Source organism: Rhinolophus hipposideros (genome assembly GCF_964194185.1).
Source record: "Rhinolophus hipposideros genome assembly, chromosome: 4".
NCBI lineage: Eukaryota > Metazoa > Chordata > Mammalia > Chiroptera > Rhinolophidae > Rhinolophus > Rhinolophus hipposideros.
This window is the reverse complement of record NC_138050.1, coordinates 15,810,324-15,835,637: the sequence shown is the minus strand read 5'-3', so window position 1 is coordinate 15,835,637 and position 25,314 is coordinate 15,810,324. Positions and strand designations below refer to the sequence as shown.

Here is a 25,314-nt window from a genome sequence, read left to right as displayed (position 1 = left end):
TGAGGCAAAAGCATCTCTCTCTTTCTCTCTCTCTCTCTCTCTCTCTCTCTCTCTCTCTCTCTCTCTCTCTCTCTCTCTCTCTCAGAATGTACTGAACAATACAGTATAAGTAACAAAAAAGGAATGATAAAGTGCTATTGTCATCAAGGAACAGATACAATTTCAGCCAGACATTGAAATATAGGATTTCTATAGGTGGACAGGGAAGGGAAGATATCCCAAGCTAAGGAGATGGTGTTCCCCAACAGGAAGTATGTTAAGGAGATTGTAAGGGTGAGAAAGTGAAGGGTGACACCATCAGAAAGTAGATGAGGTCAGCTTGTGGGATAATGTCTGCTTGTTTGAATGTCAGAATAAATTTGCATTTTATTCAGTGGTCAGTGGGGTTCCATTCAAACTTTTATTTTGAACAAAGGAATGGCACAGTATCATATCCACTGATCTTCCTCTGGGTGATTCAAGAGAGTGACAGCGAATACCATCCAACTTCAGAAAAGATTTGAGTAAGCTAGAAACAAATGTTGTGGAACAGGGGACTTAGTTATTATCCTGCTCCATACCGGAGACAATACCTCTTTTATTTGATGAGTCTTTGGGAGTTATTAAACATTTTACACAAGAATAAAATAGAGTTTATGAGAAGGATGAGAAGGGAATCAGGCATGTCTTAGGTATAATATCATTTAGAGAAATTGGGTTGAAAGTTTGGTGATAATTTTGTGTACGGGTGGAATAATTCCAAGTTGTTTGTCTGTGAAATATAGTTATATTTCACGTTATAAAATAAGTGAATTCCTAGAAAAGGCATGTGAGAATTATTTTTTTCAAATTAAATAAAATTTTCAATGTATTGGAAGAATCTATGTTTAAAATCACCCAACTGTGATTTCCAAAAAACATTTTTTAATGTTAATTTATTCTTCTTGATTTATCTTTTGGATAAATGCAGATTTTTCATATATTCAGCATTTTTTTCTAATTTTATTGAAATGTAATTGGTATATAACATTGTGTAAGTTTAAGTACAATGTGATAATTTTATACATGTCTATATTGTGAAATGATTACCACAATAAAGTGAGTTAATACATCCATCACCACACATAATTACAATTTTTTCATTTGTGGTGAGAATATTTAACATCTACTCTTTAAGCAACTTTCAAGTATATAATACTGTTATATACTTATTATGTTAACTATAATAAGTATAGTTATTATAGTTAACTATAGTCACCATGCTGTACATTCAATCCCCAGAACTTACTCATCTTGTAACTGGAAATTTCTATCCCTTTACCAGCATCTCTCCATTTCCCCCACCCACCAGCCCCTGGAAACCACCAATTCTATTTTCTATTTCTTCATATATAGAGAGTTTGATTCAATTAATATATGATTACTTTTTTTGGGGGGGGACTTCCACCTGTCCTGTTTTAAAGCTGTACATTAACTGAGATTTCATATTCTATTGATTTCAGTCTCTAGTGGCCCGTGAAGCAGCCCATGCTATTGAGCGTACCAATAAAGGTATCAGATATACACATGGCAGTGGTTCAGAAAGTTTATGTAAGTATCTCTTCGTAAGATCTTAGAGAACTGTGAGGTACTAAAGAAATCTGTGTTTGGTGTTTTGGTGTGAATTTAATTTTTCTACATGGAATTTTTAAACAAGGTCACATGTACAACAATTGGATTATAACAATTAGAAATGGAAGAATAATAGCTATGACAGCACTGAATAAGACTATATTAATAAATGAATATATTAAAAAGAAGCCAAAATTACACTTAAGAAATTATGCTCATTGCTATAGAGTAAGGATTATAGAACTGGCATCACACTAGTTGAGTAAAGCAGAAATGTTCATAAAAGGTCAAAAGAATGTGTAAGATGCCACCATGCACGGTTGTGTAGGTTGAACACTATACAAATCTAGGGAACACCATTTACTTTAGTTGCTTTTTAATGACAGCCTGTGCCCAAGAGTATAGCCCATAGCACGCTGTAGTTGAATCCTTTTTGTTTGTATCATAGTGATGAGAACATGTATGTGGCAAACTCTTAACAAATATTTTAAATTAATTTCTGTTGGTAGTATTTATTGAGGAACTCCTTTTTACCCACAGTGGGATTATAGGCAATGATTTTGCTCTTTTGAAGCTGGAGGGGGAAATGGGAGAAAAGGAACGGAACTTAAACATGTAACCCGGTGTGAGCAAACTATGACCCGCAGGCCAAATCCAGCCCATTGCTTGTTTTTGTAAAGCCTATGAACTAAGAATGGTTTTCCATTTTTTTAAATGGTTGAAAGAAATGGAAAGATGAATAAAATTTCATGATACTTAAAAAATATATGAAATTCAAATTTCAGTGTCCACAAATAAAGTTTTATTTGAACACAGCCATACCCATTCATTTGTGTGTTGTCTACGACAGTTTTCATGACAGTAGAGTTGAGTAGTTGTGACATAGACTATGTGACCCACAAAGCCTAAAATATTTACTATCTGATCCTTTACAGAAATAGCTTTCTAATCTCTGTTGTAAACAATTAAGTAGCAAAAATAGTACAATTCCATTGATAAGCTAAGAAAATAAAATAGGCTTATGGGTTTAAGATGACTGTCGGAGAAGAGGCTACTTAGCTAAGTGGACTGAGTAGGTCTCTCTCTGTAGATGACATTTTTGGGAGACTTACCTGGTAAGTGGTTACCAAACAAAGGTATGGAGGTAAACCAGGTAGAGGGAATGGCATGTGAAAGGGCCTTGAGACAACATATTCAAAGTCTCAGAGTTTCCTTTAATAGTTATGGTCTACAGGGGTATAAAAACATATTCATATTAATAATCACATTTATATTATTTTCAATAAATTGCTTGAGCACCAGATGCCCTATTAGTAGAAAGTCCAGAACCAGAAATTTCATCTTCATCCTCAACAATCCCAAATTGTCTCAGGAACAAACTGAGGCCACATTGGTCTACATGGTATCTGTCTCTTGGTGTCACTGGTCCACTGCTGCCTTTGCTGAGTCAGGTCCTCACCCTGTCACAGAAAAACCCCACAATTTCCTTTCAAAATTCAGAGCTTTCTTGATTCCTATCCTCTTCTCTACTATTGTTCCCGAAAGCATGACCACAGAGCCTCAGGACCGGATGAATTTACAGAGCAACTTCCTGTTATGATGCAAACAGCCCATATCCACACCTTCATTCATTTAGGATACATCTAAGTGTATGTGTGGGTAAGCATAGGAAAATGGGTAGAAGAATAAATGCCCAATATTGATAACGGTTGTCAGAAATATTTGCTGAAAGTATGAATAACTTAACTAATCCACTGTTGATAGATATTTTTCAATATTATAAACAATGTTTCAGTAAACACCTTTGTATTAATTCAATTATAGGTGTTAGAAAGAAGCAAAAATAATCACTTTGCATATTATATGGCTATCCACCTGGATAACAATAGAAAATCAACCCAAAATATTAGTAACAATCAAAAAATTGAGTAAGGTGGCCGCTAAGAACTAAATATATAACTTTTTAAATATCAAAAATAATCAGGTAGAAAATAAAATGGAAAAAAGATACTACTTGACACTACATGTACATATATATACATACACACATACATACAAATAAATATATGCATATATATGGATTCATTGTTAAATGTGTGTATTTATACATATATACATACATGAGTATACACACACAAATTCATATGATCTGTATGAAAAACCTAGAAAATTTTACTGGTGTACATAAAAGAAGACAAATAAAAAGAGAAATCTGCCGTGTTTTTGAGTGGGAAAGCAATATAAAAAGTGTTAATTGTTCTAAACTAATGTGTATATTAATCTTAATGAATGTTTAAATGATATTGAAATTCATTTGAAAAAATAAATTTGGTAGAAGAGCTTGTAAAGTACAGAAAACTAAGAATAATAAGAATTTTCCCCAACCAGGTATTAAAACACATTAGAAACCTCTAATAATTAAGACAATGTTGAACTGAGCCTGGAAGAAACAGATCAATACAAGGGAATAGTTAGTACAGAAAAACACTCAAATATATAAGATCTAGTATCTCAGAAAGATGGCATTTCAAACCAGTTAAGAATGTTAGTCCTATTAATGTTAATCCTATTAATCCTCAATTAATAGGATTGGGAAACCTGATAAGTTACTTAGAAAAAAAATTAAATTGGATTATTAACATGCTTTTCTCCAAAATAAAATCCAGATAGATAAAATATTTCCATAGAAAAACCCTGTCATAAACCAAGTTGAAAGCTAAATAACCAAATAAGAAGAAAAAATTCTCCACATATTTCACAGAACTAATAACAGTAATGTTGCTTTTACAATCTATAAATTGAATCAAGTAGAAAAATGAGAAAGACAATTGATTAAAAAATATATAAACATGGACAATAAATATACCAAACAAATATTCAAGTCACTGGTAATCAAAGACCATAAAGACAATTTGATATTAGTTATCACCCATAAAATTGCCAAAAATGCAAAATTCCCATAGATAATATGGGATGGGGAAGTGAGCATATTCATATCTTGCTAGTAGATGTATAAATTGGTTCAATTCTTTTGAAGGCTATTTGGCAACATGTAGCACAATTGTAAAATGTATATACCCTTACACTAGCAAATCTACTTCTAGGAAAGAATATTCTAAATGAACAAAGAAGCATGATGTATAAACAAGGATGTTCATTGTTAAGTTGTTTATATTAATTAGAAATTAGAAAAAATCTAAATGTCTCAAAATAAATATTTAGGGCTGGCCCGGTGGCTCAGGCGGTTAGAGCTCCATGCTCCTAACTCCGAAGGCTGCTGGTTCGATTCCCACATGGGCCAGTGGGCTCTCAACACACACACACACACACACACACACACACACACAAAGGCTAAAAAAAAAAAGTAAAAAATAAAATAAATAAAATAAATAAATAAATATTTAAATTAATTATATCCAGCTTTACAATGCCATGCTATGAGATCATTAAAAATGATAATGTAGATTTGAACTCATCAATATATACATTTGGTAATGATAGATTATGTTTAGAAATGTTACAAAACAGCATGCATAGGATGACTTTATTAATGTAGGAAAAAATTAACTCAGAAATTTTAAAAAGTTGAGCTAAAATAGTTTTTGGTTAAAAAGCATGCACTAGAAAAAAAAGCACTAAAACGTTAATGGTGAGTATCATTTCTTGGTAAAGTTATGGGTAATTTTAATTTTCTTCCTTAACCTGTTTTCCTTCAATCTACATTTTCTACCAGAAACTTAGATCACTTAGTAATCAGAATAAAGCTAAGTAATTTTCATTTTTAGGGGGCAAAAATCCTATTTTGTTAATTAACTTGAAACATCTGTATTTCAAAAAGTAATTTTCTTTTTTCTTCTTGTAGACCTAGCTCCTGGAGGTTCGGATGACTGGATCTATGACTTGGGCATCAAATACTCCTTTACAATTGAACTTCGAGATACAGGCAAACATGGATTCTTGCTGCCAAAGCGTTTCATTGAACCCACTTGTAAAGAAGCTCTCGCCGCTGTCTCTAGAATAACTTGGCACGTCATCAAGAATGTTTAATGCTCTTGATTTTTTTCACTCTGCTCCCACATGTTGATTTACTGATTCCAGCAAGACCAAATCATTGTCCCAGTTTCTTTTTAAGTTTTATGAATAGTTTTGACAAAAGGTTTTCCTATTCTTTGGTATTGTCAAAGAGCAAAATAAACGTTACCCTAAAATTAAGGCAGACAAGGATTCGCGTTTATTTTTATTTTATTTTATTTTGTAAAAGGCTAGGTACTGATTTTTTCTTTGATTCACGACGTTTGACTCGTCATCTCAAACCATTTTAACAACGCGTTTCATACAAATCATTAGACCCTAAACAACAAAAGACAATTTCTCAGAAGTACATTAAAGATTTCTGCTCCAAATTTTCAACAAATTTTTGCCTGCGCCTTTAAAAACACAACCGTGCAGTCCGTTTGCTCCGCAGGAAAAGACAATGGCCCAGAAAGCTGAGCTTTGTCAAAAACACGACGAGCACCTCCGGTCGCTCCAGCTCAGCGCTGGTTAAACATTTTTGAGCGAATGAATGAATGAATGAATGAATGGCTGTACGTACTTTCGACAACAAAAGTGGCATTTAGCACATTTACAACAGCCCTTTATTGTAAGAAATTATGTAATGAAAGAAGGAAACTCTTCCTCTTAAATTCACTTTTCATTGGGAACTTGAGCTCTTCCTGATTGCGGGTTTCCTATCCCAGCGATCTCTCACAAAGATTTGATGATTTCGACCGCGCTCGGGCGGGGTGGGGGGTGGGAGGCGTGTCCGCGAAGGGGCGGTGCCTGCGCGCTGACGACTAATCTGGCGGCCGGAAGCTGCCTGGGTCTGCAGAGACTAGGGCAAACCCTTGACTTCCGGCGGCCTTTTGAGGTGATTCTCCCAGCGGCCTAGTGGTATTTTTGTTGCCTTTTCGTACTGTCCAGACTCTCTTCGTTGTTTTTCTTCCTTCGTCTCGCTTGATCCCGGCGAAGCGGCTGGCGGGTTCCGTTTCTCAGCCGTCTCGGGGGCCCCTCGCTAGCCGAGGGCCGGTTCCTGGGAGCCGCGCGCGCGCGCACCTTCTCCTCGTCGTCTTCCCGGGGCCAGGCGCGGGGACTGAGAGTCGCCTCCCCCGCTCCTCGGAGCGGTGGCGACGGTGACGCCTCCGGACTGTGCTTGCCAAGGGAGCCCAGGGAGCAGGTAAGCTTGAATTGTGTGAATTGGTGTGGGTGTCGGGAAACGCGTTGGGCAGATCCGGGATGGGGACGCCCGGTGTTGTCCTCCTTCCCCGACTGGGACACGCCGGGATTTTTAGCTCCTTGACCATCCCGCTCTCAACTCGGCAGTAGCTCCCTGTGCTCGGGCCTCGTACCTCGCCCTCGTGCTGATTCTGGCGAGTTTGTCTAAGGGGCACTGGTGGAATCAGACAAAAGGCTGAATCACGACTGTTTGAGGTGGGCTGGAGCACCCTTGCGTGGTATTCGCATTGGATGAGATGAAAGGGTGCAGGAATCATTTTACATTTAGAGGCTCTGTCTTTACTCATTCCAGACTTAGGGAAACGTATCTTAGTTTTGGTCGTGTTTGTATTTGGGCTTGCTTGCTTACTTCTCGGCAGTGATAACTTAACGACTTTAGGTCCTGGGAGTTGGGGAGTGCTCGCTACTTCATCTTCACATTCCCTAGGGAGGAAGTTTGGGCAACCATCTGTCAGAAACCGGGGAAGGCGGGATGCAAGGAGAGGGCCTGATATTTGGCGTTCTCTCCTTCCAAAGAGGTTAACGTGATTCATGTGGCCTGAGAATTATTCGGAGTTGATATTGACGTGGATGATATTGTTAGGCTCTCGTTTGTGGAGCGTAGTATCAAGCTAATCGGTTATTTGCGAGGTTTTCAGATAAGTTGAGCTATTGAAAATTCTGGGCGTATGCAAACTCTTAAGGTTTTGGGTTTTTTAAAGAAATAATTTTAAACGTTTTGTAAAGGTCTTCACACCTCGTTTTCAAAGTCCGTGACACTTGCAGTAAATCCAAATACGCTTATGCAGTACAGTACACATAGGTATACTCGTATATAGCAGTTAGTGGACTCTAGTTCTGTAATATTTGAGGTTAGTCTTTAGTACCTAAGCGACAGTATTTTGGAGAGTTTTGTGGACATAATCTGTAGATTTTCAAATAATTTCCAATTTCTTAATGAAATATTGAGATTGTAACATGCCAGATAACAAAAGACTGAGAAAGTTGATGCAGGTAGCAATTTGTGTCTGTAAAAATAGTTGCACTGTGACACTGAAGACTTAATCTGGTAGGATCCAGTTTTATCAAATACGTACCTTTTACTGACTTCCTAATTATTGGTGATTTGAAATGAACATTGCACGTTTTAAGATACACAAATTCATTTAATTTTTGTATCTGTATATTAAAACTAAAATCCAACAAGTGAATAGTATTAATATTTTAATTTCTGTACAGGTTATCAGTGTTAACTTGCATTATAATATGCATTGGCATTTACAAAAAAGCTAAGTTGTTTAATTTACACTTATTTGAATTGGTTTCTGTGCATGTTAGTCTTCCTCACCTCACCCAACCCCCACTGTCCTTGTCATGTAGAGTTAGAGCTGTTTCAGCAGATACTTAATAGCAGTTGAAATGTTAACTGGAGTTGATTTATAAAGTGGCGTATTCTTTTTGTGGTACTTTTGTGGGTGCAGTTCTCTTTACTTCACTTTGTAATAGTTGTCAGCAGGGGATATTCTCTGCATAGTCTTTTTAGCAAATTGTTTTTTCTGCACTGTGCTACAGTATTGTTTTGCAAATACCTGTGTAGTCAGTTTAGTTCTGTCAGTCCTGTTCGGAATTTAGTTTGGAATTATTTTAGTCTAGCTATATATATATATAAACAATCTGCAAGGTTGTTTTAGAATGTTCTTTTTAAAAAGTTCTCCCAGACTATGCATCAAATAAACTTAACTTTTTTCTTTCAAAAATATGAAATACAAATATTTAACATAACATAACCTTTTTAATTTTAGAACCTCAGTGGATACGGTTTTATTGTACTACCAGTTAGTACATCTGTGTAGTTTTAATTGCTTCATTATTTGACAGTTTACTAATATTATGATGCTACTCATTAGATTGAAGTGGTTTATGCTTTTATTTTTGCTATGGCATGACAAGCCCTCAAAAGGATGTAATTAAGGATTGAAATAAGCATACTATAACTGATATATGTTTTATTGACAAAATTTCAGTAATTACGCTTCAGAAATAATTGTTTAAAAGAGGCCCGTGTATGTGTTTCCTTTTTCTGCCATGTGTATAGTATGAATTACAAATGTGATATTTGTAAGTTTTCCAGGGGCAGACGTTCCCATTTATTAAGACCCTTTTTGTTGTGTCTTAATAAATTCAAACTTTATGCCCTGTTTTTCTTTTCCAATTGAAAAAATATAATAAAAACTTCTGATCTTTATTTAATCTGCTAATGGAGAGGAGAAATAGGAAAATAACTCAATGGACTTTCATCGGTGTCACTCTGGCTTTGATAATACTGGTATTTGGGAAAGATGATGATGTGGATGGAAGTGTGATGTCAACTTAAAACCAAAGAGTAATTTGAAAACCAAACTGGAGGGAAAACCTTCAAGTTATTGTTTTTAACTTTTCTCCTATACTTTGTAGTATTTACTTCTTGAAACCTGTTCAGGTATTGTAAGTTTGGTGCAAAAGTAATTGCAGCTCGAAGGGTTATAAATGCAAAAACCGCAATTACTTTTGCACCAACCTAATAATTTAAAATGTTTCCCCCCCTCAGTCAAATCTGCATTTTATTCCTTTGTGGGCCCAAATTTTTATATTAAAAATTCTAATTAAGTCACATTAGTTGGTAACAGGTTTAAGTTAATTTATTACTGTGTATGAGTAAATGCTTTTCTGGTATATTTCAGAGTATGTGTTTATATTTAGACAGATAGGATTAAAAATATTGTATTTTGTAATCTTTGCAAGCATAAAGCATTTTATTGATGCAAAATCATGATTGTTTTAGTAACAATATTTATTTATTTATTTATTTATTTATTTTTTCTTTTTTTTTCAAGAATTAGTAACAATGTTTAGATAACTTGTTATTGTTGACTGCTGTTAGAAGTTCCTAGGTACATAGAAGAATTCTTTTTTTCAGTTAGGAAATTCCAATTTCTTTTTCCCTTTTTGCCTCAGTGTTTTTTTGTTGTTTTATTTTTTTAACTCTAGCACCCTCCTGTAACCTAGACCTGGTACTCAAATTGATTGTCATTTTGGTCAAGGTTTGACACTGTTGGACTCCCTGAGAAAAGGGGAAAATACATCTTTACTTCATTGCTGTTCTTCCCTAATTTGGTGGACTCAGCAGTAGTTAGAAGTAAAATTCGTGGGATAATCACTACATAGGTGAATTTTTTTGTTTTAATTGGGGAATATTGGAGAACAGTGTGTTTTTCAGGACCCATCAGCTCCAAGTCAAGTCCTTGTTTTCATTCTAGTTGTGGAGGGCACAGCTCACTGGCCCATGTGGCCGGTGACCGTGGTGTTATAAGCGCTGCCGCCCTACATAGGTGAATCTTGAATAGTTCTTGATGTCACCTGTAAAAGCAGTTGTCTCTGTGTGAAGGAACATTTTTACTGACAAGAATACGAGGAGAGGGGTAAGAAGGAATCATTAGTCCTTACTTGATTGTCCTTGACATAGCAGTCCAAACCCTTTGAAGTCTGGTAGGGATCTGGGAGTGGAGAGAAGCAGTGAGACTATACTTTTCCACAGTAGGTCAGGGGAGGAGAGAAGTGCTGAGTGAGGCAACAGATCTTAGAGCAGGAAGAGAAACAAGAATTAATACCTGGAGCCCTCAAAAAAACAGGAAAGTAGATGGTAGATTACCAGTGTTTCAAGTGTAATAATAAATAACTTGTTGCCTCAACTGTGGAACACACTACCATTGACTTTTTTGGAGTGGGGGGTGTTGGAGTGAGTGTTTGGCAGGCAGAACTAACCATCTCAATTGATTAAAAAAATGTAAGGTTAGGGTTAGTTTTCTTGAAGCAATGTGGTGTGATGGTGTGACGGTGTTCCTGTTTTCCAAGCTCTAGATAATTAATAATAAGGAACTTTTAGAATTCATTCGATTTTAAATTTATTAATAAATTTTTAAAATTTATGAATGAGGATTACAATGTAATCTATTAATATTTATACTAACAATGAAATTCTAAAATTTCTTTTTATTCTAACTTCCTATATATTTTGTGACATTTACTTATCAAATCCTGCTCAGTTATAAATTGTGTAAAGAAAAAGTGGTTTTCTCAGTTAATGAGAAAGCTCTTTCTCAGCTCTACATATATTGGCTTTTAGTTCTTTATGTTCAGTAAATCAAATGGACATGCAAAAATTTACCAACTTTTCCCCTGTAAATTCACATTTGGGCTGAGAATGAGCACAAGAAAAGTTAAATCAATTATCTTACAATACTAAGATTGTAAGATATTACTAAGTATGTAAGATTGATTGTGTAGTTGATACATTAGTGATTTTATGTTGAGCAAATTGTTATTCATTTATGTGGTACTCTACACTAGTTTTAAAAATTTTTTAATTAAAGTTATTTTCTAACTTTGAATTGCTAAAAATTGCTATTAAAATAATGATTACATTTTATATTAAAGAATAAGAATATACATTTTTCTGATTTAAAGCTACCATATTTTATCATTTCACATTTTCCTCGTGGCTCATTATCCTTGTTCATTTGTCAAATATTGTCCTTATTCTTTGGTTCCTTTTAAAATGTGACCTGAAAAGAAATATCTAACTGAACCGTTCAAACATTGTTTATAATTTTTTCATAAGTTTTAGTTTTGATTTGGTACTACCATGATTTAATTTAATTTCCTTTCAAGTGATATTCCTTTACTTTGAAAAACATTAAAGAACATTTGGGAACTTCCAGTTCTATACCAAATGGAACTTTTTTAGCTGCCATCGTTCATTCTAGTAACTAATTTTCACCTCTAATAAATTTCAACGAATATTTAGATTGTATGAAGTGTGGTATTGTTTACTTCTTTTTCTTTCTTTTAGGCAGTGTGTGCTACCCACTTCCTACAGTCGTATACTCTCTAGGTTATTTTTGATCTAGAATTTGATATTGATAGTGTACCATATAACTTTTATTTTTATTTTTTATACCATACAACTGATATTTTTATTTCCAGTTGAATTTCCTATTATATACTTGGATTCATTTTCTACTATGGTTTTAGTTTTTATTGTTTTATTTGCTTTAATAAAATATTTTTACAATGTCTTTCTTGTTGCTAGTAATGGGAAAATAGCCTTTTTATCACTTTTAGAACCTTTGAGTTTTATGTCAGGGTAGTATAGATTACAGAAACACCTTCAGTTTTTTGAGTTCTAAAGCCTGTTCTATTTTGAAAGAAAGTCATCAAAATTGAGGTTTTTTTTTTTTATTGTATTAATGGAAAATAAATATACTTGATTAAACTGTTTTTGACTTCTGTAAGGCAGAGAAAATATTTAAATAGTATTCATTTTTCTCCCTGGCTGATTTTTGGAACATAACTAATGTCACTTAAACTGAGTAAAACATAACTTCTATCAATAAAATTCTCACCTGATTTTATTTTCCCATTTTTTTTCAAATTGCAAAATTAAACTGATTTTTAAAAAATTTTAATAAATTAATTGGAGTGACATTGGTTAGTAAAATTATTTTTCCTTTTTTTTTTTTAACGTAGCTTTCTTTTTCAGTTAACGAATTGATGGAGAATGATAGTACAACTTTTCCTTAAAAGATAGTTACTAAATTTTGAAATACCTACATAAGGAACTTCGGAACGAATCATGTGTTTTCTGAGATTGAATGTACTATGAAAACTTAACTGTGTCAGAATCTTATTCATTCACTCTGCAGAAGAGGTAAAATTCTAGCCAACAGATTTCAAAGTTATAAATTGACTAATAATGTGTATCTTAGAAGATAACTTCTGTTTACCTGTGACCTCTCCTATGCCTTTTTTTCTCCTGAGGAAAATCCCATGTAATTTTACAGTATTGTCTACATTTTGATCTACTTGTAAGTTATGGGCTCATTATTTCAAATAGAAGAATTTTACAGTTTTGCCTCTCTCTTTTTTGGTTAAAGTAGTACAAAATGTCAAAAATTAGAAGGAAGGTCACAGTGGAAAATACCAAGACCATATCTGATAGCACATCCCGAAGACCCAGTGTATTTGAGAGGCTCGGACCCAGCACTGGCAGTACAGCAGAGGTGAGTTGTCACTACTATAGTCACAGGGGTTCTCTCTTGCAATCCTGTTCTTGAAATACTGATTTATATTATAAAGGTGAACAGGTTGTGTTGTAGGGATGTTGGTTCAGTAAGTTTTTTTTAAATGTATTTCCTAAAAAGGAGTGAAAAGGGTAATAGGGTTTATGGGTTTTTCTTTTTTTTTACTGATGTTTTTATTATTTGGGGAGTAATGTATATTACAGATTAGCTGGAATTTTGATATCATTTATTTTAATTTTGTCCTAGCATCTTTTGTCCAGAAATAAGTATGAATAAATATGAAATTTACATAGTAATATCTGTCTCTTAGACACAGTGCCGTAATTGGCTGAAGACTGGCAACTGCCTCTATGGAAACTCATGTAGATTCGTACATGGCCCTTCACCCCGTGGTAAAGGTTATAGCAGCAATTACAGAAGGTAAATCAAGAACTTGAATTGTTCATATACTATTAAAACATAGCTTTTTAAATCTAATACAAAAATCTGAACTACAACCATATATTTGGTTAGATTTTCTATTTTGGTGGTAGTCTTACCACTGTACAGTCAAAGATCAACAAGATCTTTTCAGTTAAATTCAAGATTAATAAAATGTTTGCTTTAAAATTATTTTCTCACTATTTACTTGTTTTGACAGTAGATCTTGTTACATTATGTGGGGCTTATTCCTCCCCTCCCCAATTATATATTAAAGTGCTGCTTAAGGCAGCAGAATTTCATGGATTTATTTTTAGTAAGAGGCTATTTTTAACTCTTAAAATATCAAAATTTAAATAGGATATAATTTTAGCTTTTTAAGATGTTCTAAATTCAAATCTTAATGACAAATGATATTCTAATGCAGCACTGAAGGTTAAAATGCATTTGCCAAATCCCTTATCGAAATGTGTTAAGGTAAATGAAAATGTGTATTTATATAAGAATAAATATGCTATCTATTTAAACATCATTTTTCCTTTAATAGAGGCAAAGCTAAATTAAACTTTCTTAATAAAGATGTTTTTCTTTTGGTTCTCTCATGATAATTTTGTTATGGTGTTTAAAAATGTAGCATATTTAAAGATTGTTACAAAAAGAGTTTAAACTTGATTGGTAAACAAATAGTTTACCTAGTTCTAAGATTGAGTGTGCTGATAGCTTTGACTACAGTAACAGTATAAAAATTGAACATTAGCGTTTGGAGATTTTTATTTTAATTGGATGAATTTGTGTGTGTATATATAGATTTTGAAGTTTAATAGAATTTAAAATTCAAACCGTTAACGTTAACTGACTTTCTCTTCACTTAAATGTTGTATATAATTTAGTTTTCATGTGATGCTGAATATTTGTATTTAGAATGTCATTTGTTCTGTCTGTTAATGTTGCGAAATTAGTCTATAATTACCTGTATAAACACAATTACCTGTATAACACATTGAAACTAGTTAAATAATTTTAGTGTTTTGTTAATATTACTACACTTTTAACATATGCTTTAATTCATCTTTGAAATTTATTACTAACTGACTCAATTTTTATACAAGAGATAGTTTTGAAGAAAATGGGCAGAGAAATTTGTCTAAAATGGAAAAAAATGTTGTCATACTAGACTTAGAATAAAGGACTTTTTATTATAATTTTGCAGTTTTGTTTGTGTTTTTTTAATCTGATAACTTCTCTTGTATTTGTGTATTTTCCCCTTTTTTTTGTAGTGAAGAAAAATATAGTTCATAATGTGATTCAAGGATGTAAAGAAAAACAATGTATCTGAGATCAGCTTATTTAGTCACAAGACATTTAAGTGGTTTATTGAGCATTCGCTGTATATAGAGTACTCTTGTTAGGTACTGTTTAGGAGAGAAACAAGTTTAGAATAAACTTTTATTGTATGAAGGAAACCAGGGCAAATGAAATTTACATGTACGTTATAATTAAAGGATTTACTTACTCGTTCATTTCCAACTGTTAAAACATTTAACATAGATATGTAAAATATACATGTAAATGTTAATGAAATCCTTTAAAGTGAATTAACTGAAATTATTTCTTCACTAACCATGTGATTTGTATTGATGATCGACAAATTAAAGGATTACTTGAAATAGATGTGAATATTTATGTGATTTGTTTATATTTTTATATACTTTTTTTGGTGGCTATATTCTTTAACTTATATTGCCCTCTTTTAAAGGTGCTCTGGGAATAATTCTTTAAAGGCAGTGTGTTTTTTATCTCTGCTCTGTTTTTCTTAGTAATGGTGTGAAAATAATTGAACAACCATATGTCAGATTCCCAGTATAAATTATGAAGCCTTACCAGGGTTGAATATAAATGTGTTTTTCCTTAATTAAAAAAGTCCACAGCAGAATATAAAATTACTGTCTAAAATCTTGCTATGAATCCTTTATTTTTATTCTGAAATAATTTTAAATTTAAGAAAAGTTAAAAGTATAACACAAAAGCTCTTATAATTGCTTTGATTCTTAAGATGCAGAAAATGTTTTCTCAGTTGTTGATGTTGCATCCATCCACATACATATGTAGATGATAACACTGTTGCTTCTAGATTAATTTTGCAGTGTTGCAGTTTAAAAGTTTATCTTCCTAGTTTTGCTTTCAAATGTAACTAATATACTGATTAATAGAAAACAAATTAAGCTGCTAATTACAGTTGCTTTTTCTCAGTTCACACATAGTTTCTTATTGATATTACCAGTACCTGCCACCCCATGGAATTTTAATTGGTTTTGGGAGAAAATTTCTAAGTGATGCTAATATTTTTTTATATGTCAGTATTTAAGCTGAAACAAATTAGTTTTTCTGAACTTTAGGAGCCATGGACAGAAAAATTATATTGAAATTTGTGAAGTTATTTCTGTAAATAAATTCTTATAAAATGTTAGGTAAATATAGATTTTTGCTGTTTTGTTTTGTTTTTGTTTTTTGGTTCAAAGGTCACCAGAAAGACCTACAGGGGATCTTAGAGAAAGAATGAAGAACAAGCGCCAAGATGTGGACACTGAGTCCCAGAAACGAAATACAGAGGAGTCATCCTCACCTGTTAGGGTAGGAATGAATTTCCCAAAACAAAATTAAATTTCCGTAGTGATTTATCATTTAGGTTACATTTTAAATATTATTTTTTGTGCTAAGTATATGGTAAATGTATAATATTGCATTATGATGTTCTACACAGATAATGTAATTTACAGGAAAAATGTCTTCTGGCAAAACTCATAATTTTCTGATTGTTTGAGTTTTTGGTGGTAATTACAATGATGGAAATTTGTTGGCAGAGCTCAAGAGCTTCATAAAGTTTCTATACCTCGGTGGGCATCATGAGTATCTAAACATATTTTTAAGTTTTCAGAATTCAGCCAGCTGTCACATCCTGCCTGCTTCAAAGAATAATTTAAATGGCTTAAAGTAGACACTTTTAAATTATAACAATGAAAGCAAAGCATGGCAGTGACAGAAACTGAACTAGAAAACTTAGGTGAAGAAAAGCACGTGACCACAAAATTTAGTGATGAATTCCCTGGCAATTAAGCTAAAAGAGGAACACAATTTCTGTTGTAGTTTATTCAATAAAAGAAACTAGATGTTTGTTAGGAATGGAATCTTTTCCTGAGCTATTTTTTCTCCCAAGAAATTTATCACACTCTTGTGTATGTTTGTAACAGATTTGTTGAGATATAATTCACATACCATACAATTCACCAATTTAAAGTGTACACTGCAGTGATTTATCATATATTCAGAGTAATCACCACAGTCAATTTTGGACATTTTGATCATCTCTGAAAGAAACTCCATACACTTTAACTGTCAGCCCCCATTTTTCCAACTGACCTGCAATCCCCAGGCAACCACTATTCGACTTACTGTCACTGTAGATTTACCTGTTCTGGATATTTCATATAAATGGAGTTAAGCAATATGTGGTTTCTTGTGACTAGCTTAGTGTTTCAAGGTTCATGAAAGATTATGGGGTCTATCAGTATTTTATTCTTTGTTTTTGTCAAATAATATTCCATTGTATTGATATATCACATTTTGTTTGTCTTTTCATCAGTTGATGAACATTTGAGTTGTTTCTACTTTTTGGCTCTTATGAATAATGCTGTTATGAACTCTCATATACAAGTTTTTGTGTGGATGTATTTTTCATTTCTCTTGGTTTTATATCTGGGAGTGGAATTACTGAGTCATGTGGTTTAACCCTTTCAAACCTCTATGTGTAACCTATGTGTGAAGTGGTGTCTCATTGTACTTTTGATTTGTATTTCCTTGATGGCTAATAATGTCAAGCATCTTTTCACGTGCTTATTGGCTGGCTGTATATCTTCTTTGGAGAAAAGTCTATTTAGATCTTTTATCTTTTTTTTTTTTTTTTTTAAGTTTTCAGGTATACAAAACAATGTAGTAGTTAGACATTTATATCCCTCACAAAGTGATAACCTACTACCCCTCTGACATTGCATACAGCCATTAACATTTCCACTGTTTCTATTCCTAATGCTGTACTCCAGTTCTTGTAACCATGTGTGTGTGTGTGTGTGTGTGTGTGTGTGTGTGTGTATAAAATTATAGTTGGTATTCACTATTGTTCAGCTTCATGTGTACACTGCAGTGATCAGGCATCTACATCATCCCTGAGGTGGTCTCCCTAATAAGACGTGTCCATTGGATACCCTACAAAATCTTTACAACATTATTGATTATATTCCCCAAACTGACTTTCATATCCTCGTGGCAATCTTGTGGTTACCGAGTGAGCTTTCTAATCCCCTCACCTTCTTCTTCATCCCCACCCCCGACCCCTCATCTCGCAACCCTCAGTTTTTCCTCTATATCTCTGAAACTGTTGCTGATTAGTACGTTCATTTGTTCTTTTCTTTAGATTCCACATATAAGTGAGATCATAGGATACTTGTCTTTCTCCGTCTGATTTATTTCACTTAGCATAATGTTCTCTAGGTCCATCCAGTTTTGCAAATGGTAAGATTTCATTCTTCTTTGTGGCTGCGCAATACTCCTTTGTATAAATGTACCACAGTTTCTTAATCCAGTCATCTACTGATGGACATTTTGGTTGTTTCCATGTCTTTTTATTGTGTATAGTGCTGCAGTAAACATAGGGGTGTGAAAATTTTTTTGAATTAGAGTTTTGGATTTCTCCGGATAGATACTTAGGAGTGGAATTGCTAGCTCATAAGGTAGTTCCATTTCCAGTTTTTTGAGATACCTCCATATTGTTTTCCATAGTGGCTGCACCAATCTGCAATCCACCAGCAGTGCACGGGGTTACCTTTTCTTCACATGCTTTCCAGCACTTGTTTGTTGATTTATTGATGATAGCCTATTTGACTGGGTGAGGTGATATCTCATTGTGGTTTTTATTTGCATTTCTCTGATGGTTAGTGAGATTGAGCATTTTTTAATGTCTGTTTGCCATCCGTATGTCCTCCAGGAAAAGTGTCTCTGCATGTCCTCTGCCCAGTTTTTTAATTGGGGTGTTTGTTTTTTTGTAATTGAGTGAGTTTTTTAATAAATTTTGTATATTAACCCCTTATCAGATGTATCATTGGCAAATATCTTCTCCCATTCAGTAGGATTCCTTTTTGTTTTATTGATGGTTTCCTTTGCTGTGAAAAAACTTTTTAGTTTGACATAACTCCACATGTTTACTTTTTGTCTTCCCTTGCGCAAGGGGATCTTTCATCCATTTTTTAATTGGTTTATATTTTTGTTGTTGATTTATAAGATTTTTAAAAATATTTGTTTAGATACAAGTTCCTTACCACGTATATAACTTGCAGAAATTTCTTCCATTTTATGGGTTGCCTTTTCATGTTCTTCATGGTGTCCTTTAAAGCAGAAATGTTTTTAATTTGATGAAATCCAATTCATCTACATTTTTGTTGTTTCTTTTGCTTTGAGTATCATATTTACACTATTGTCTAATTCAAGTTCAAAAAGATTTATGCCTATGTTTTCTTCAAAGAATCTTAGAGCTTTAGCTCTTGCATTTAAATCTTTGATCCATTTTGAGTTAAATTTTTTATGGCGTCAGGTAAGGATGCAATCTCATTCGTTTTCATGTAGATATCTAGTTGTCACTTTATAGTCTTTTTATGAAAGTTATTGAATTGTATAAGCAGCAACCTCTTTGATAATTAAAGATATATAGAAGCTTTTTATGGCTATTTTTGATCCTTGATAAAAAAAAATAAGCTGTGTCACAGTTTTACATTATAGTTTGTGAAGACTTACTTTTGGTGACCTAAAGTAATGCAGTTTTCCATATGTATCTTTCTAACATATTATATGATATATACTACCATTTTATAAATCTTAAATAATAGTACTCTACTGGAGGTATGTAAAAAATCTTTTGGAGGAGAGGTGGTCTTTTCCAAAATACACATGCAGATAGATATTCTGTCCCTGATCTACTGAATTAGAATTTTTGGGTAGGGGCTGAGCATGTGTATTGCATTTTGAAATAACCCGTTGATTCAGTATAATGAATGGACTTCATCATTTGCTCATAAATGTTTAACAGCCACTCAGGGAAAGAAAAAAGAAAGCCATGCTTGGTAGGATTCACCAGTTTCTTTGGTGTAAATACTGTCATGACAGTTTCAAGCTACCAAAGTGATGGCACTGAATACAGAGTTGGGAAGATATACTCATTTTCACACCGTTATATAGTATTCTCACACACATAAACATACATACATATAGTAAATATAGCCAAAAGAGCAAAATGTACTTAAATATTTAGGAAGTGAGTTTTGAGTAATTATTTTTTAATTATTAGTTTAATTGTTTATGTAATTTAATTTTTAATTATAGCTTTGTTTAGCAATGGCTTACAGTTCTTAAAAATTTAACAGTTGGCTCTTAAGAGTTAATGTGAACTGGTTCCAGCTCACTACTACATCGACTGTAGTTACTATAAAGGGCAAACGTCTGGAATTCATATTCTGAACACATTACTTTAGAAATTATTTAACTCTACTGTCAGTTTCCTGATTTGTAAAATAGAGATGATAGCTATATCAGTGTGTTGCTCTGGAGAAAGTATATGTAAAACAAGTAACATGACTGTTCCATGACAGCTAAATAAACAGTGTGCAATGGTATTAGAATAGCTCTTAAGTCTTTTCTCTCTAATATAAATTGGTTTTAGGCTGTTAATAGGAGATGAACATTAGCAGTGGAGATTTAGGTTGTTAACAGGTATCTAAGTGTAACTATGTTGTTGATCATACAGGTTTGTGTATTCATCGTATCAGTTTGGTAGATAAGAAACTTGAAACCTGATTCTTGCTTTCCCTGAATTAGAAAGCCCCTGAAGGCACTGAGCTTCACGCACACCTAAGGGATAAAGTCACAAGATTCAAGAATGTCCAGGTTTTAGGGAATTCACTATCCAAACTTAGAGAAAACTGTTAATAAGCTAGTATGCCAGGGTATTAATTATTTTGAGTGATATGAGAGGATATCATTTCTTATATCACTGATCATCTCTATGATACATTCCCAGTGCAGTACATGTGACTCTTGATCTTCATGTAAAGAATTTCTATGGGAAAATTAGATTTACTTTAGGTAGGGGCAACTAGATTATAGATAACAACATAGTTGAGATAATATGTGTAATTTTCCACAAACTAAATCTACTCCTTTTTGCCACTGACCTCAACTCTAATGTGTCTGAGTTATGAGGTTGGTAACCCCTGACCTTGTGGAGAGAGAAGTTCATAAATAGGTAAATTGTAGTTTTGTGGAGTGTGATAGTATGTTGGAGAGAAATGAGCAAATGGAGAGAATAATAAATAACTGCCCAGGGAACCATAGAGCCCTTTACAGAGGGAAATGACATTTCACACTGAGTGTTGAAGGATAAATGGGATGAAAGAGGGGAGGGATAAATGTCCAGGAAGAGGTAAAAACCACAATAATGAGGAGTTTTAAAAGACTACTGCGCTTGAGAAGCTGTGAAGCTGTGTGCCTAGAGTGTAGGAATTATGTAGCATGTGGAATGAGGGCTGAAGAGATCTATGTTGTTCACCAGCTCACCTCCAGACCCTGGAACTAGTCGAAGCTCACTTACTGAATTAAATGAAAACCGATTCTGATGTGCAGCCAGTATTGAGAAGCCATGGTCGTCTCGGGTCTGTACTATCCAGTGGGGCTGTTGAACATTTGAAATGTCTGAATTGAGATATGCCGTAAATGTAAAATGCATGGTGAATTTCAAAGACTTAGTATGAAAAAAAGGAAGTCTTATATCTCATTAATAATTTTTATGTTACATTGACAGTATTTTGAATATATTGGGTTAAATAAAATATTCTATCAAAATTTTAATTTTACCTGTTCCTGTTTCTTTTTAATGTGGCAAAAAGAAAACCTGTAAAAGCACATACGTGGTTTGCATTATATTTATATTGGAAAGGGTTGGTCTAGGTGTTTGAATCAGACTTAATACAATGGAACTGAATTTAACACAATCACAGGCTTATTTGAGGTAGAGTTAATAGAATTTGATGACCAAAGAGCCATTAACTAAGATGGAGAGGACAAAGTTGGTTTGTGCCCCTTTTGAATACTAGGCTCATATCATCATGGACAATCAATTTTGGCACTGTTTACAGCACTACTGACATAATATGCTATTTTGAAACATTATGAAAAATGTACTACATTTTTATGGTACTAGATACTTTCAACCAGTCTCTACTGTGTTTCCCCGAAAATAAGACCTAGTCAGACCATCAGCTCTAATGCGTCTTTTGGAGCAAAAATTAATATAAGACCCGGTCTTATTACATTACATTACGTTACATTACATTAGACCCGGTCTTATATTAAGTATAATTAGTATAATATAATATACTAATTATATAATACCTGGTCCTACGTTATATTATATTTTTGTATTATACCTGGTCTTATATTAAAATAAGACTGGGTCTTATATTAATTTTTGCTCCAAAAGATGCATTAGAGCTAATGGTCTGGCTAGGTCTAATTTTTGGGGAAACACGGTAGAATTTTTCAAATGAAATAATTGAATTGTGTTTTCTTCTTCTATGTTAGAGACTTGTTACTTTACAAGTATGTAATTTGAGCACAAAGATCAATTAGCTTTGAAAGCAAAATTAGACCCCTGATTCTAGTCAGATGGGAATAATATTCAGCACATGTTGGTGATTGGAGCATGTGTGTGCTATAGGAGATCTCTGTGTCTTAGAAGATTTGTGGTTGCATTCATGAAAGGATTAAATCATCACTCTAGGAGGATATCTAGTTTAGGATTTAGAGATGCACTGAAAATCCCTTTGCTAACCTACAATCTTAGAGCAAATGGGCAGTGGTTTAAATTTATTGTGTATGTATTGATCTTTTTTTAATTTTTAAAATTATAAAATATGTAATGTACCATTTTAGACATTTTTAAGTGTGCACTTCAGTGGCATTCAGTATATTCACATTATTAAGCAATCATTACCCACCATCCATCTGCAGGATTTTTCATAATCTTTGTTTCTAAAGTTTTGAATAATTTCTGTTAATCTGCTCTCATATGTGAAATTGAAACCATTGGAATAATGTTTCAATTAATGTGTGCGATATTTTTAAAAATACACTTTTTTAACCTATCATTTTAATGACATTTTTCTGGTTCTATAATAGGTCATTTTCAGAGGTTTTCCTTTTGAGACTTCAGAATGATGTTCCCTTTGCTTTGTCCAATATTTTTCACAGGGTTATATTTTTTTTGTCATTTGCTTGTTTCATGCCCCACTTCCACCCAGTGATTTATCTTCAAATGGAGAATTTGTTTAGTCTTGATATTTATCCTTACCTCCATTCTGGATCTATTTAAGAGATTGTAGAGAATCGGTATCATTTCTTTTGTAAATGATAGACTTCACATATGAACCCATGTATGAGTGGTGCTTTCTGTTTTGAAAGGTTATTAATTACTGATTCAATTTCTTTAGTAGTTATAGGCCTACTCAGATTGTTTTTCTTCATGTGTGTAAGTATTGGCAGATTGTATCTTTCAAGAAATTAGTCCATTTCATCTAGGTTATCAAACTTATGGGCATAGTGTTCGTAGTATTCTTTTATTATTCTTTTAAAGTTCTTGGGAATCTATAATGATGTCTCCTTTTTGTTTCTAGTAATGGTAATTTATGTTTCTCTTTTTTTCTTAGTTAGCCTGGCTAGAGGCTTATCAATATCATTGATCTTTTCAAAGAACCTGCTTTGGCTTTATTGATTACCTGTTTTCAATTTCATTGATTTCTGATCAAATTTTTATTATTTCTTTTCCTCTGCTTTAATTTGCTTGTCTTTTTCCGGTTTTCTAAGATGAAGGCTTAGATTATTGATTTGAGATCTTTTCTATATGCAGTCAATACTATAAATTTCTAAGCACTGCTTTCACTGTTATACCACAAATTTTGATAAGTTTTATTTCATTTTCATTTAGTTTGAAATATTTAAAAGTTTCTTTTGAGATTTCTTCTTTGACCCAGGTGTTAATTAGAAGTGTTTAATCTCCGTATATTTGGGATTTTTCAGCTATCTAGTATTAATTGATTTCTGGTTTAATTCCACTGTGGTCTGAGAGTAGACATTCTATGATTTCTGTTGTTCTAAAAATGTGTTTTATGTTTCAGAATGTGGTCTACGTTCTGGAGTTTGCAATGTACATTTACAACTAATTCAAGCCTACTTTCAAATAACATTGTAATACTTCCCAGATAGTCCACGTGCCTCATAGTAAAATATTTTTTAACTCTAGATTTTTTTTTTCTAAGATTTTATTGGGGAAGGGGAACAGGACTTTATTGGAGAACAGTGTATACTTCCAGGACTTTTTTCCAAGTCAAATTGTTGTCCTTTCAGTCTTAGTTGTGGAGGGAGCAACTCAGCTCCAGGTCCAATTGCCAGTACTAGTTGCAGGGGGTGCAGCCCACCTTCCCCTGCGGAAGTTGAGGAATCGAACTGGCAACCTTGTGGTTGAGAGGATGTGCTCCAACCAACTGAGCCATTTGGGGAGCTCAGCTGCAGCTCAGCTCAAGGTGCCGTGTTCAATCTTAGTTGCAGGGGGCGCTGCCCACCATCCCTTGCAGGACTCGAGGAATTGAACTGACAGCTTTGTGGTTGAGAGCCCACTGGCCCATGTGGGAATCGAACCAGCAGCCTTCGGAGTTAGGAGCATGGAGCTCTAACAGCCTGAGCCAACGGGCCGGCCTAACTCTAGATTTTTAAACTTGTTTGCAGAGTTATGTGAAAAAAATCTCAAGTTTTTCGTCATTTTTCTTCTAATGGCTATTTTCCCTTTGTCATAGCTGATTTCGAATACTTTTACTTTCTTTTTTTTTTCTTCATTAGGCTAGCCAGTGGTTTATTTTCAAAGAATCAGCTTTTAGATTTACATATTAGTTTTTTCTCTTTTCTAACACATTTATTTCTGGTTTTTCTTTATTAATTCCTTCTTTTGTTTATTGTATTCCTTTGTGGAGTTTTTTGAGCATTTATTTATTTTCACTTTTTTATATTAGTATTTAATGCTTTAATAAATAATAATTATAATTTATTAAATATAATTACAATTTATTAAATAATAAACTTTTCTCTGATAACTGCTTTAGCTGAATTCCATGAATCTCATATGTCATGTTTTCATTATCATTTTCAAGAAATCCTCCACTTCAGGTTTGGATTTTGCCTATGATCCAATAATTGTTTAATGGCTAGTTTTAAATTCTTCGGGTTGCAGAGCATTTTGTTTGTGTTTATGTATGTGTTCTTTTCATTAAAAAATAACTTACTGTTATTACTCTTTATATTTCTATTTTTCTAATCTGATGACCTAAGATATGGTTAATTTTTCTGAAGTTTCCTCATGTGCTTGAAAAGAAGGTATACTTTTTACTTTTTGGTTTTCAGATTCTAAAGTGTATCTAAAATATCTGTTTTCTTGATCTATATTTGTAGTAACTTTGTCTACTTGATCTATCTTGGTTTGAGAATGTTTTTTTAAAGTGTCTTATTAGTAGTATGTTTTTGTCTAGTTCTCTTCCCATTTCCTGTGATTTCTGCTCTTTACTGCTGTATTATTGGGTACATAGATACAGAGGTATTAATAACTGTTCTTTGTAACTAACTTCAATAACTAACTTCATTGTAATTTTTAAAATCAGTGTTTAGAGAATACTTGATTTTTGATATCTGTTCAATGTTTTTTGAAGTTTATAGTCTTATTTGTTTACTGTGGCTCTGTTTATTCTGAAACAAGCTAATACAATTTTTATGGCCAATTCATAAAAGAATA

General features: G+C 33.3%; 2 protein-coding genes across 7 annotated transcripts in view; both read left to right on the top strand.

Annotated features, from left to right (window-relative positions):
- Nucleotides 1-5,805, top strand: part of CPB2 (carboxypeptidase B2) — a gene marked incomplete at its 5' end in the record, with an annotated part of 57,295 nt that extends 51,490 nt beyond the window's left edge. The window contains 2 exons of the mRNA XM_081046624.1: nt 1,482-1,569; nt 5,453-5,805. Of these exons, the coding sequence (XP_080902750.1) occupies nt 1,482-1,569; nt 5,453-5,637 (273 nt within the window). The 3' untranslated portion in view covers nt 5,638-5,805. The remainder of the gene's footprint in view (nt 1-1,481; nt 1,570-5,452) is intronic.
- Nucleotides 5,806-6,450: 645 nt separating this feature from the next.
- The window catches only part of ZC3H13 (zinc finger CCCH-type containing 13), a 94,905-nt gene continuing 76,041 nt past the window's right edge, over nt 6,451-25,314 (top strand). For 3 of the 6 annotated variants that reach the window (XM_081045796.1, XM_081045795.1, XM_081045793.1), the window contains exons 1-4: nt 6,451-6,805; nt 12,816-12,941; nt 13,273-13,382; nt 15,902-16,013. In XM_081045796.1, the coding sequence (XP_080901922.1) occupies nt 12,825-12,941; nt 13,273-13,382; nt 15,902-16,013 (339 nt within the window). In that variant the 5' untranslated portion in view covers nt 6,451-6,805; nt 12,816-12,824. The remainder of the gene's footprint in view (nt 6,806-12,815; nt 12,942-13,272; nt 13,383-15,901; nt 16,014-25,314) is intronic. The other 3 variants (XM_081045797.1, XM_081045794.1, XM_081045798.1) reach the window with 2 other exon arrangements.